Here is a 13,154-nt window from a genome sequence, read left to right as displayed (position 1 = left end):
TTCTAGGAAAATAAAAGCTAGAACGGGAAGGGATATTCTCAGATGGGGGAATTCAATGAAAGGATCCTTCACTGTTAAGGAGGCATACTATTTGGCAGACCAACAGGCGACTAACGATGAAAACCAAGACTGGAAGATCATCTGGGGCAGTAATTGGTGGCCGAAAATTACCTTATTTGCATGGCTAGTAGCTAAGGGCAAGATCCTGACTTGGGACAAAATCCAAAAGAAAGGGTTCAGTGGGCCTTCAAAATGTTACCTGTGTAATATCGAAGCTGAAACACAAGATCACCTTTTAATCAAATGTGCATATACCAGGAAGCTATGGATCGAAACGAGAAAACTATTCCAGAAACCTGAGAGGCCCCCTAGAGACATAAATGAAGTGATTTTTCAATGGCAGAAGGAAAAATTCCAATGTAAAGTAGTTCGAAAAGCCTGGGGTCTCATTGCAGGTTTCGTGATTTGGATGGCTTGGAAAGAAAGGAACCGCAGAGTATTCCAAGACAAATCTAAAGATTTGGAAATAATATGGAAAAGAGTAGTGAACTTAACTAGAGAAACAATTCTGGTGGAAAAATGGGATGCGGATGATTGGAAAGCGGATCAGAATGAGGAGCAAATTATAAAGAAACTAAATTTGAATTATGAAATGGTGCATACCAAAAAAATCAGCAGAAATAGCACGAGAGCTCAAAGCTCTGACAAATTTGCATATCCCAGAGATAATTTTATGAAGTTGAACTTTGACGGGGCTTCGAAGGGGAACCCAGGCAATGCCGGATTCGGAGGTATCTTCCGTGATAGTCAGAAAATCACTAGATGGATTTATGCAGAGTGGGGAGGGGAGATGACAAACAATGAGGCCGAATTATGGGCGATCCACCAAGGCTTGAGAATCGCGATTAGAAATGGCTATAGAAATCTGGAAATAGAAGGAGACTCTCAGATAGCAATAGAAATTCTGAAGAAACTTAACAACGGGAAGAATTGGGAGCAGATCACCAATAGTTGGAGAACTGCAGGGATTGTTCAAGAAATGGCTGACTTACTAAAAGGGATTGATTATAAAATCTTTAACCATGTGAAAAGGAATGGAAACCGAGCGGCAGATTTCCTCGCGAATTGGGGTTGTAAGGATCGAAATAGCAAAATAGACAATCAATGGAGAATGTTGCGACCCAACAGAGAATGGGAAGACCTGGCCGGTATCATTAATTATGACCATGAGCAAGCAACAAATGAGAATCGTAACATCCGTGCAACGGACAGGTGAGATGGATCGGCAATCCCAGAAATTAAATGATTGTCAGTCAAGGCGGGGGAGTGGCATAATGGGCAAGCAAGGTACATTTCAGCAGAAGTGTGCGACGACAGGTGAGAAACAACCACCCCACAGCAAGATAATTAACTCAAGCGATCGGAGAGGGGGAAAGAACGGTATGTCAGAGTCCACAAATGGAAATGAGGATAGAAAGATAATTGATAGGAAAGGCAGCAGGCAAAATAACAGGTGGCAGCGGAAGGCTAAGTTGGTAGGTAGGCAGATCAAAGCAAGGAGGATTATAAACGGGCAGCAACGAAAGGAACGACGACGAGGAAACTTGTTTGGAAATCAGAGCGTGAAAGGAAGAAAGGTGGTGGAGATTCGCCCCAGAGAGAAATTGTGCCGAAACCTTACTAAGGATACTATGGAAACCAGGAAGAGAGCAAGGGCTGTAGAGGAATTGGAAGCCACGGAACGCAAAGATAGGGACAGAAAGGGCAAGGCATTAGCGAAGGAGGAAATAGTGGAAGAGATATACGAAATTCATGACGATTCTAAGGAAGAGGAAGACCTGAAAGGACAAGGCAGGCGAAGCAAGGAACGAGGTGGAACCGTAGGAGGTCGGGATACCCAGCAAACCAGTGAAGAGCAGTAAGGACAGCGGGAGGAAAAGGTAAGGCAACGCAGCAGACAAAGGGGAGACAGAGGCGCGGGTAGCAGGCTGGATTCGGGTAGCAGGAGAGGCAGAGGACCGCACAGAAACAGAGGAGAAAGGGGAGGAAGACAGGGGCAGAGAGGGAGGCCTGTTAAAAGAACAAGTAGATCGTTAGATAAGAAAATCCAACAAGCAGAAAGGGCTTACAGTCAGAACACTAACCCAAGAATCAGGAGGATTATCCAGAACATGGAAGAAGATTCGCTTCAGGCTCAGTCTGACTCAGAGATGGAAGATTGGGAATTTTTACTCCATGACCCTGGCAATACTAGAGGCAGAATGTCCCTATTTAAGCAGTCCCTGCATATCTACTGGGTGATGAAGAGATTATTGGCTAAAGCCTTGGAACAAGCTGCAACAGAGATGGCAGAATTGGCGCAAGAAGTCCCTAACCTAAGGAGGGAGTTGAGGATTATTCAGATTACATTGGAGATGCAAGAAAAGAAGCTTGAGGAAATTCAGCAAATGATAAGGGAAGGACAACAGGGTGCCAACGGGGAGACAAACCAGCGACCAGTGGCAAAAGCTGTTTGAGTATAGATATGTATTATTTTTTATGAAGCTGCATAGTATAGATAATTATAGTTTGCTTAAAGTAATAGATGAGGAAAATCGATATATGCATACAAGTAGAAATAGAAATATGCAAGACTGTTTAGTTTATTTAGCATGGATAAATCTAGAACTTTTATTTTTGGTCGGCTATTAAGAACTTTAGGTGGCTGAAAAACTCGGTTTCCCCAAGAAGGCGAGTTGAAGTCAACCAAATATATACTGTTTTGTTTTGATTTAAAGTAATAGAAAAAGAAGAGCAACACCGCAGCTTACAATATATATATATATTTTTAATATAATAGGGAGAAAAACTATAATTTATGAAAATTGAAATAATAGAAAACAAAAAAAACTAAATAAAAAAGAAATAAATTTAAAAAAAATAATAAAATACTAAAAAAAATCTATAATAAAACTTAAATTAATCACTTTACAACCAATAATATATATAGATATATAAATATAAAAAAGTGACATAAAGTTTTGGTCAAAAATAAACTAATACTCAATCAAAGCAACAAAGCATGGATAAATAAGACTGGGTCAAAGTTTTGGCATAAAGTTTTGGTCAAAAATAAACTAATAGCAAATGAAAGCAACAAACTGCTTAATCTAAAGCATGGATAAATACGACTTGGAAAAAATTGTCCACCTTTGTGTCATGTGCGTGGTTGGAAAAAGATTACACTCGTTGATATTGTTGATAAAGTTTCCACTGAAGTAGTTTGGCACAACACAACAACTTCTCAAAGCCCATCTTTTATTCTAGCCTGACATGTTAGTTGCTGACAACTTCTCAAAGCCCATCTTTTGTCCAACTTCTCAAAGCCCATCTTTTATTCCAACTTCTCAAAGCACTAGCAGACAAGCATAAGGAAGAACAACAGTAGAGATCCTCTACAACACTCCTAGAACGGCGTGCATTTAGGTCTCACAAACCCAATACATTGAAGATAGCTGAGCGGACAGATTTGTGATTTGTTAGCTACCTAGCAGAGTTGAAGATGAAGCCTAATATTTTGATGGGGAGGTACGTGTTAGGCCGGCTGTTGGGGCAAGGGACGTTTGCCAAGGTTTATTACGCCACAGACCTGAAGACCGGCGAGAGCGTTGCAATTAAAACCATGGACAGAGAAAAAAATCGTCCAGATCGGCATGATGGGGCAGATTAAACGCGAAATCTCAGTCATGAGACTGGTACGCCACCCCAACATCGTTCGACTCTACGAAGTGATGGCGAGCAAGTCGAAGATTTATTTCGTCATGGAGTATGTTAAACGAGGCGAGCTTTTCAACCAGGTTGTAGACAAGGGGGCACTGAAGGAAGAAGAGGCGAGGAAGTATTTTCAACAACTGATAAGCGCGGTGGATTTCTGCCACAGCCGAGGCGTGTACCACCGGGACTTGAAGCCGGAGAATTTGTTATTAGACGACAACGGTGACATGAAGGTCTCCGACTTCGGCCTCAGCGCGCTGCCGGAGCAGTTCAGACAGGACGGCCTTCTCCACACAACGTGCGGCACCCCGGCCTATGTCGCGCCGGAGGTCATTACCAGGAAGGGCTACGGTGGTGCCGAGGCCGACATCTGGTCATGCGGGGTCATACTGTTCGTGCTCCTGGCGGGTTACCTGCCGTTCCAGGGCGCGAATTTGATAGTGATGTATAACAAGATTTGCAAGGGAGACTACAAGTGCCCGCCCTGGTTTTCCTCCCAAGTCCGGTGGCTCGTCCTCCGGCTGTTGGAACCTAATCCCCAGACGAGGATCACCGTGCCGCAGCTCATGGAGGACCCCTGGTTCCGGCGGGGTTTGAAGCGCCCGCAGGCCGACGATGATGTCGATGCCGGCCTCCTAGATGACGTGGACTCTGTTTTTTGCGTCCCTAAGCCGGCATGTCTGAACGCCTTCGACATTATCTCCCTGTCGCCGGGGTTCAATCTATCTGGGCTATTCAAGGACGAGGTCGTGAAGGAGGAGTCGCGGTTCACCTCGACTCAGCCGGCGTCGAGCATAGTGTCTAGACTGGAGGAGATCGCCAGGCTTTTTCGGTTCAGTTTTAGGAAGTCAAAGGACTGTAAAGTGAAGTTGCGCCGGGGGTCGGAGCAGGGCCGGAAGGGGCATTTGTGTATTGATGTTGAGATTTTCGAAGTCACTCCGTCGCTTTTCGTGGTGGAGCTTAGGAAAACCAGCGGCGATACACTGGAGTACAGCAAATTCTGCAGCCAAGATCTGAGGCCCGGTCTCAAAGACATCGTGTGGACATGGGGCGACTAACACTTAATGATGGTGAATACTTCATCTTATATTTTTTTGTTCCTTTGGAATTATAGAGCAACCCTTATCTTGTAACATGTTTACGTGGTTGTTTGGGCCACTTTTCCATCGGACGTTTCCATTCATTATCGGAATTGTTTATAATCGGAAAACTTTTGCAGCGGAAAATCTCTAATCAATAAGTGTATTACTCTGAACTCTGACATGGTCCTTGCGGCCGCACATTTGTCATTGTCGCCGCGCCACTTAGTGGGGAGCTCTGGGCATTGGATTCAATTCAAGTTACCTGGCTACATCTGCCCTGTGCAAAACAACAAATGTATAGTGTTAAGTTATTTTTTTAATACGGTGTGAAAATTTATTATAATTAAGTTATCAAATTAATAGTAAAACTTAGATTAAAATGATACATATTAAAATTTCAGTTTGGCGTGGGATATGCTTAGCAAATTTATATATAAATTATTTTTTTAATCTCTTTTGTCACCCAATTAAAATTATACATACTAGAAACTTGGCGTGGGATGTACTCATCAAACTTATATATAAATTATTATTTTTTATCTCCCTTTGTCACCAGCCATATGAGTGAAAAAATATTTCTCTTAATTTTGACAAGTGTTGCGGCGATTGCTTTATTATAATTTCAAACGTGATGATCGTCACACTCTCAGTAACTTCATTTACATAAAGTAAATTATTTTTAATGATGGGAATTTTTATTTAAAATTACGAAATTATTAATATTAATTTATGGAAAAGTTAGAATTAAATCTAAATTTATAAATATTAATATTATTAATAAATTTAATTGTTATTAATATTGTGATGGGTGTTAATTTGTATTTTTGAAATATTTTTTATATTTAAAAAATTATTAATTTTAAAATAATATTATTTTGAATCTTAATTTTTTATAAAATTTTAATTATTATTGTTGTGTCTAGAAATTTATTCTACATTTTAATATAGGAAATATTTAATTCTTTCAATATTCCATTTCTAATTGACAAGTGTTTTTCTTTAAATAAAAATAAAATACTTTCTAATATATATATATATATATATATATATATATATATATATATGGGTTATTTTTATTAAAAACATTATAAAATATCAATAATGCCACTCAATTCATTGTTGATATTATAACTTAGAAGATGTGGTAAGAATATTTTTCTCAATCTCATATATAAATAAAATATTTGAGTGTTCATATCAAATAACACAATGTTATATAAACTTTGCTATAATTAAAAACAAAAATGAATATACGTATTTGGTTAGTTTTAATTAAAAGTATTATAAAATATCAATAATCCTACTCTCATTCTGCTAGTTCAATTTGTTGTTGACTAGAAGATGTGGTAAAAAAAATTCCATTCTCACTCTCAACTATAAATAAAATATTTAGATATTAATGTGAAATAACATAATCAACTTTTAAAACAATAAAACAATTAAAAGTAATAATAATAATAATAATAATAAAATCACTTTTGGGTATAGGAAAGATGTATAATTCTTATACTTTTTAAAAATATTTCGATACAGGACGTAAGTAAACTATTTAAATATCAAACTAACTAATTATGCCAAATACATTCTTTAAGGGGGTGAATTCTGAATGACCTTTGTTATTTGTCAAAGGCTGCTCACAATTGGCTATGTGTACTCTAAGATGGCCAAACTTTCATTGTCAACTGGTCATTGTTGACAGACCCTCATAATATGAAGAAGGCATTCACCATGAATTTGCAACCTATCTCTCCTCATTTGAATCGCTCTCGGATGACTCGCTTAGAGTAGTTCTATCCCGAGTTGGTTTAAGAGCTCGCTTAAAGTCAACCTATCATTATCCTTTAGTTCATTATCCTTAGTCAGTTTAAATAGCTCACTTAATGCCAACCTGATTCGAATCGGATCCATAAACGATTGTCATAGAACTGTGACTAAAACAGGTCAAACAAATCCTTGAAGAATCCAAAACAGCAATCGAAAACACCCTGAACCAGTGGCCATGGTAGCTAGCGTGGAACAACGAGGACCTCGGTCAAGGCGCGCTGACCGAGGCCCATGGAGACTGCGCAGGAGGTCAAAATAGCCCCTGGGAGCCCCGGAATGGGAAAAGGAGCTGGTTTTCAATGCCCGTTAGCACGCTAACACGCATCACTAGGCAAACAGGACCGAAATGGTAGGGCTTAAGCACTCGGTCACATCAGGGAGCCAGAGGACCGCGGGCGGAAAAAGGAAAAAGCGCCAATGTATGATGGTGGGACCCACGGCCTGGAAACCGATGGTTTGATCGGGACGCCCTTGAACGGTAAGAGGTTTTGGAGAAAGCGGAGCGATCACAATCAGCGATTGATGCGTGGCAGTGGAGGAGAGAGAAAAACCGCCGTGATCGCGCATTATCGGTCGAGCAAGTCAACCGTGCTCGACGTGCGAATGACGTTGGATCTAGAGGAGCCCAGATCGGACGACTGAGATTGCGCCCGAAAGATAGAGCGGAATTGGCAGGGGATAAAGCTGAAATTTAAGAGGATTTGGAATCCGTTGACCGCCACGGTGGAGAAAGAAACAAATCGACAAGTGGGCTGGTGCAGTTCTGATGGAGACACGTGGCTACTTCCTAAGCGTTATGCTGACGCTGAACAGGGAATTCCAAGCACACAGGTGATAGGTGAATCGACGCATGAAGAAGAGGAAATGAATAGGCCGAGGATCGAATGACTAAAGCCATGAACGGAGGCAGTCGAATGGGAGATTGGAGATCAGAAGGGAGATTCAGATTGAAGAGTCCAAGTAACCAAGAGAGACAGTGAACAGTGAACCCTAAGAGGAGGACTGAGCACAAAGAGTAGTAAAGCCAAGCAGAGGAGACAGAGGGCCGAGCTGACCACAGGTAGCATCGAGCACCAGAGAGCTTGAAGAATCAAGCCTTCCCATAGAGGAATCTGTCCGAATTGAGCATCACAGTTGGCTCTTTCCACTGAAGACCGAGGGTCACAAAGCGGTGTTGTGGCCACCAACACCCCCCCTCCTTATTTAATATTAGCAATAACACTATATAAGTGGGGACCCTTAGTCAAAAAATTAAAAAAAATCAATTAGTGCTTATATGTCACTCCTTGAGAAATATCGCATCGCACAAAGAATGATAGGGCATCTTCTTGTGAGTTAAAATGATAAAATGTGAGATTGCGACGCGAACTCCATCGCATCGCATGCATTAATAAAAAATCACGTTGGAAAACCTTAAAAATCGCCGATATGCGATATCACATATTGCATCTCGCAAAATTGCGTGAAAGACACATAACGATATTGCGATCCGCGATCTTGCGATATTGCGATCTGCGATCTTTCTGATGTTGCGATCAAACAACCTTGCGATAACAAAGCATGAAAAAAATGTGGTAATGCGATACAGCGAAATGCGATACTGTGATGCAAATCGCAGAAACATTCCATCGCAGATTTTCCTGGCTCAATATTCAAGAATTTTTTTTTCCATGAACCAAGAACTGGTTACGCGCTTTAATGATAATTAATGAGTTATATGCCAGTTGTTAATAAAATATGGTTGTGTGTTGTTCAAAGAGCCAGTTCACATAAGGTGGCTCGTTTTTGCATATCCGTAGCATTTAAAGCTTTCCTGTCATTATTTATTATCATTACTCTCTCCTCACTTGTGAACTGCAGGAACGAGGAACAAAAGTTACACAAAGCAATGTGCAGGAAGCTATGAGGAAAAGGGGTGAAGCTCCAATGTTTAAAGACGGAGAAAATATGCCCTTACAAATAGGTATTGCATGCAACAGAGCCGTAGATTCACAGAACGTTGCTGAGCCATCCATTACAGACATTTCATTTTACAGCCATGATTAAATGGGTACTGAGTGATGTTGATATCAGAGACATACAGTTTAATGTTCAAAGTTAAGAGCTCACGAAAGATTCATTTTTACAAATTTTGAGCTTTATACCCGGTAAAGAAAGAGGCGCAAAAGGCAAAAAACGCATCAGAGAAGCCCAGATCAAGGAACAGAGGCAGTTTCCGATCGCACATCGCTGAGAAAACTTGCTCAAGAAGGAAAGCTTCTAACTGCTCAGTCACCTGTAAGCCTGAAAATTGCAAAAAAGAAATGATAAAAACAAACTCGAAACAGAAAGCTAAAGAAAAGGCAGAAGCAATTCAAGGGTTAACCAAGTTTAACTTGAATTATTACTGGGCATACATGGTAAAGCCACAGAGTCAGTGGATGACTCTCAAGTATATCATCAATTTTGCTAAGAAGGTGGTGCCAACTCTTGCCAATTCTGTTTGCTTAACTCAACCGAAAGTGGAAGACACTCAGCCGACTCTACCCAAGCAAATACCGAATGCTTGCAACATTAAGGAGTAAATGCAGATATAGTTAGATATTAGATTTAGTTTTTAGAAATAGTTTTGCTTAGAAAAAGGACGATCAGTTAAACTGTATCCTGAATTTTTGTAAATAAGTTATTATTAGATTTAGTTAGTAGTATTTAAACCCTTCTCATGCATTTAGAGAAGGGTCCAGAAATTTATCAAAAACTTGTCCTCAGAACATGCACTTTTGCACCCTCCGAGGAGGTTTTGATGAATGAATGGAACAAGATTTGTTGATGTTTGCATTTGATATCTGCTATTGATGTTGCACTTCTGTACTCTTAGTGGATGTTAGAGCAAGGAGAGATAAATCATTGTCGCTTGAAGCTCATGAGTAGGACTAGTCATAAATGGTACTTTTATCTCTTGACCATTTTTGCTTATGTGTTAAAGTGATATACAGTTTTTAGTTGTTTATGTATTATTGCATGAATACCTAAGTTATCATTTGGCACTTTTGTACGGTGATAGCTATTTATTTATGCTTAATGTATGAATAGCTCATTATGCGATATGTTTTTCACAACTGTTTCGTCTAACTTTTTATGCGAAGTGGTTCATCCTTATTGATTTCTTTTCTTATAATAGCTGAATGATCTTTATTACCAGTTGTTACTAGAAATATTTTTAGATCACATAATAGAAGAATTACATCCCGGGTTAGTATAGACTTAGATGTTGCTACTTATTAGATTACAATAGCATAGCATTAGATTAAAGTTAGAATTAGAATATCTTAATTAGGAACTGTTAGATCAGGAACATCAAATTCTACACACACACACTCATAGATTGGGAAACTGGTCCCATATCCCCAGTCGGACCCGCTATACCAAACGGATAAGGAGCTTCCAACCAAGGTCCGGACTGGGCAGGTATCCCCCTTGTTGTAGACCCGATTTTCGGGGCTTCAACATATTTGGCGCTAGAAGGAGGGCCTGAACTATGAATGGCAAGTAAATCTAAATCTGAATACCATTCTGAGAGTAAATCGCCCTCACCATCTCCCCCGACTTCTCCATTACACTTAAATCCAGAGTTAGAAGTCGCTGGAGTATCAACCGCTGCTACAAACCCTGACATTTCAGAACAATCTACTATTGAACCTCCTGAAGTCGAATCTCTGATTCACAAACTTCAGCGATTTTCTATTTCTCCTCAAAGGTCTGATAAATCTCAAGGCAGCGTGACTTCGCAATATAACCCTGCTCATCCCCTGACCAGATTAAAGAGTGAAAAGTTTGGCGTTCAGCCAACCGAATTACCTCTTCCCACCAGGAAAAGAGCAAGGAAATCACCTAAAGAGTCCGACAGTGAGACTCTCTCGTCATCATCATCCATCTCAACTTCTTCACCGCGAAGTCAACCATCCACTCCTCCACTTCAGATCATCGTCCATCCGTCCACTAGAACCCCCACAACTCCTCCTCAATCATCTGCAATCGTAATATCCTCATCTTCCCAACCGTAGGGATCATCTTCTACACTTTCCTACGTTAGAAGTTCAGTAATGGTCTAATCTCCATTTAATAACCCTGGGGCAGTCTTGATGCTTGCACCCTTGAGTCAAATACCGGCCCATGCTGAGAAATGGCTGCCTAAGTTTAATTCCGAGGTAGGCATGCTAGTAGAAGAGCACATAAACAACTTTATGCTATCCATTAATCTCAATGGGGTTACTAATGAAGATGTTGTTGTTCGGCTTTTTCCTTATACTCTGCAAGGAACAGCCGGATCATGGTATTTCTCATTACCCTCTGGATCCATCACTAGTTGGGACATCTTCCAAGAGAAATTCCTGACCAAGTTTGGTGATGATAGGTCTACGGCAACGCTAATCAACGACCTATCCAACCTTAGGGCCGAATCTAGAGAGCTTATCAAAGATTTCAATTTACGTTTCAATAAAATCCTAAACAAAATTCCTACTGCTTCCCAGCCCAACGAAGAAGTACGAAGTGAATGGTATATCACTGCTCTACCATCAAACATAGCAATCTTCGTGGACAAGGCTAATAAAACAACCTTAGCCGAAAACATGAAAGAAGCAATAGCAGTAGAGAAACGTATAATAGCCCTGGAAAAGAAATCCGTGATAGAGGAACGGAAATCCAAGAGAGTCACCTTCAAGGAAGACTCTAAGAAGAAACAAACAAAAGATCCATTCGATTTGGATGGATTGCAGAAAGTTCTAAAGACCATGTCCAATGAAATGGTCGACATCAAAAAGCATGTAGCAGAAACTTCTTCAAAAAAGCCCTACAGAGCTTTTAAAAGAGACCCTTCAACGGATTCAAAGCCACCCAATGTTATTTCAAACGCTGAATCTAAAGAAGAGGAAGAGGAAATTGCCATTGAAGGGCAAACTAATGAAGAAGAAGTTGTATAATTACAAGGAATGTGGGATTTCATCCTCCCACAAGAAGAAGATCAAGAAGTATTCCCAGTTAGCACACGAAGTAAAAATCATCTTGATCCTCCCCAGACTACCCCTAAACCAAAGAGCGCAAGCTCTCCAATAAAGGATAAAGTCGCAACAAAGAAAACGACATCTAAAGCGACTCAAACCAGCCCAGTCCAAACAGATGCATCAACTCCATCTAAAACACTGATCGTGTCGGATGAAATGGAGTAAAATATTATAGAAGACATGAAAAAGACTAGGGCCAAAATCACTCTTTACGAATTGAGCAAGTTAAAGCATCAATAGAAGATAATGTTGAAAGAATTACATGTTGTGCCAGTTGCACCTTTTCTTGCCACTGTACTTTCTCAAGCTTCCCATAACATGGGAAGACCTCCAACTAATGCGATCAATAAGATTGATCCAAATGACATCACTCTAATTGGAGGAAGATCGAGATCTCATACTCCCCCGTTTCTCCTTACTTATGAAATTTTCAATAAAAATGTGCACAATTGTTTGGTGGATTCTGGTGCTTCATTGAATATTTTACCAAAATCCATATGTGCCAAGTTAAACGTTCAACCGCAGAAATCCGTTGTGCGCATAGTTCAGCTAGATCGATATCAAGTCGAAGTGATTGGTGAACTAAATCAAGTAACCATAAGGCTGTCATCAACCCAAAGGTATGTCAAGTTATTGACATTTTAGTTGCTGATATTCCAGAATATTATGGCTTAATTCTTAGCAAAGATTGGTCAGAAAAACTTCATGGATACTTCGCAACTGACTGGTCGCACATGTGGCTGCCCTACAATGGTAAACCAAATCAAATAAAAGTTGAACAAGATCTATATCAGAAATACATAGTAATGGAGCTAGAGGGGGAAAATGCCAGTAGCGTATAATAGTAGCATTATTGGCAATTACTCAGTAGATTCTTTCCTCGGTAATTTTAATGCTCATACATCACCTTTTTTAGAACACTCTGTTTTATCCCAAGTCGAAAATTTTTCTCGAACAGATAGTTCAAAATGTATCAATTTTTTAGATAAACCTGTAAATAAATCTTTGTTTTGGAAATTATTTTTTGATGGTTCTAAATCTAACGAAGGAGCAGGAGCATGATGCGTTCTAATTAGTCCAGAAGGAGATAAAATTATGCTAACGTGCAAACTCAAATTTGATTGCACCAACAATATAGCAGAATATGAGGCTTTGGTCCAAGGGTTGTATAAAGCAATCGGGTTAGACGTCAAGTACCTTCAAGTTTTCGGAGACTCTGAGATTGTGGTTAGACAGGTACGTAACACTATACATTGCTTATCAGGTCATTTAAAACATTATCAATCCTTAGTTCAAGATCTGACTGAGCATTTTATAGCATTTAATATTTCTTCAGTTCCCAGACTCCAAAATGCAAGTGCAGACCTTTTGGCTAACGTAGCTTCTAAGCTTATTCCTTCAGAAGATTTTAGTCCAGATAGATTTTCAATAGAATTAATCTTTAGACCATCTA

The 13,154-nt window shown here is 39.9% G+C and overlaps 1 protein-coding gene across 1 annotated transcript; it reads left to right on the top strand.

The window, feature by feature from the left end:
• The first annotated feature begins 3,322 nt into the window (after window positions 1–3,322).
• LOC149243184 (CBL-interacting protein kinase 2-like) lies at window positions 3,323–5,146 on the top strand. The gene has a single exon (XM_089367771.1). The coding sequence runs from the start codon at window positions 3,693–3,695 to the stop codon at window positions 4,809–4,811; it is 1,119 nt and encodes a 372-aa protein (XP_089223897.1). The 5' UTR covers window positions 3,323–3,692; the 3' UTR covers window positions 4,812–5,146.
• The last annotated feature ends 8,008 nt before the right edge of the window (window positions 5,147–13,154 follow it).

The sequence above is a fragment of the Pinus tabuliformis genome, chromosome 8 (assembly GCF_031772625.1).
Source record: "Pinus tabuliformis cultivar Carrire ecotype Pingquan chromosome 8, CPIR1, whole genome shotgun sequence".
Lineage (NCBI taxonomy): Eukaryota > Viridiplantae > Streptophyta > Pinopsida > Pinales > Pinaceae > Pinus > Pinus tabuliformis.
Note: the sequence above shows the minus strand (reverse complement) of the source record. Positions and strands in the feature narration are given on the sequence as shown.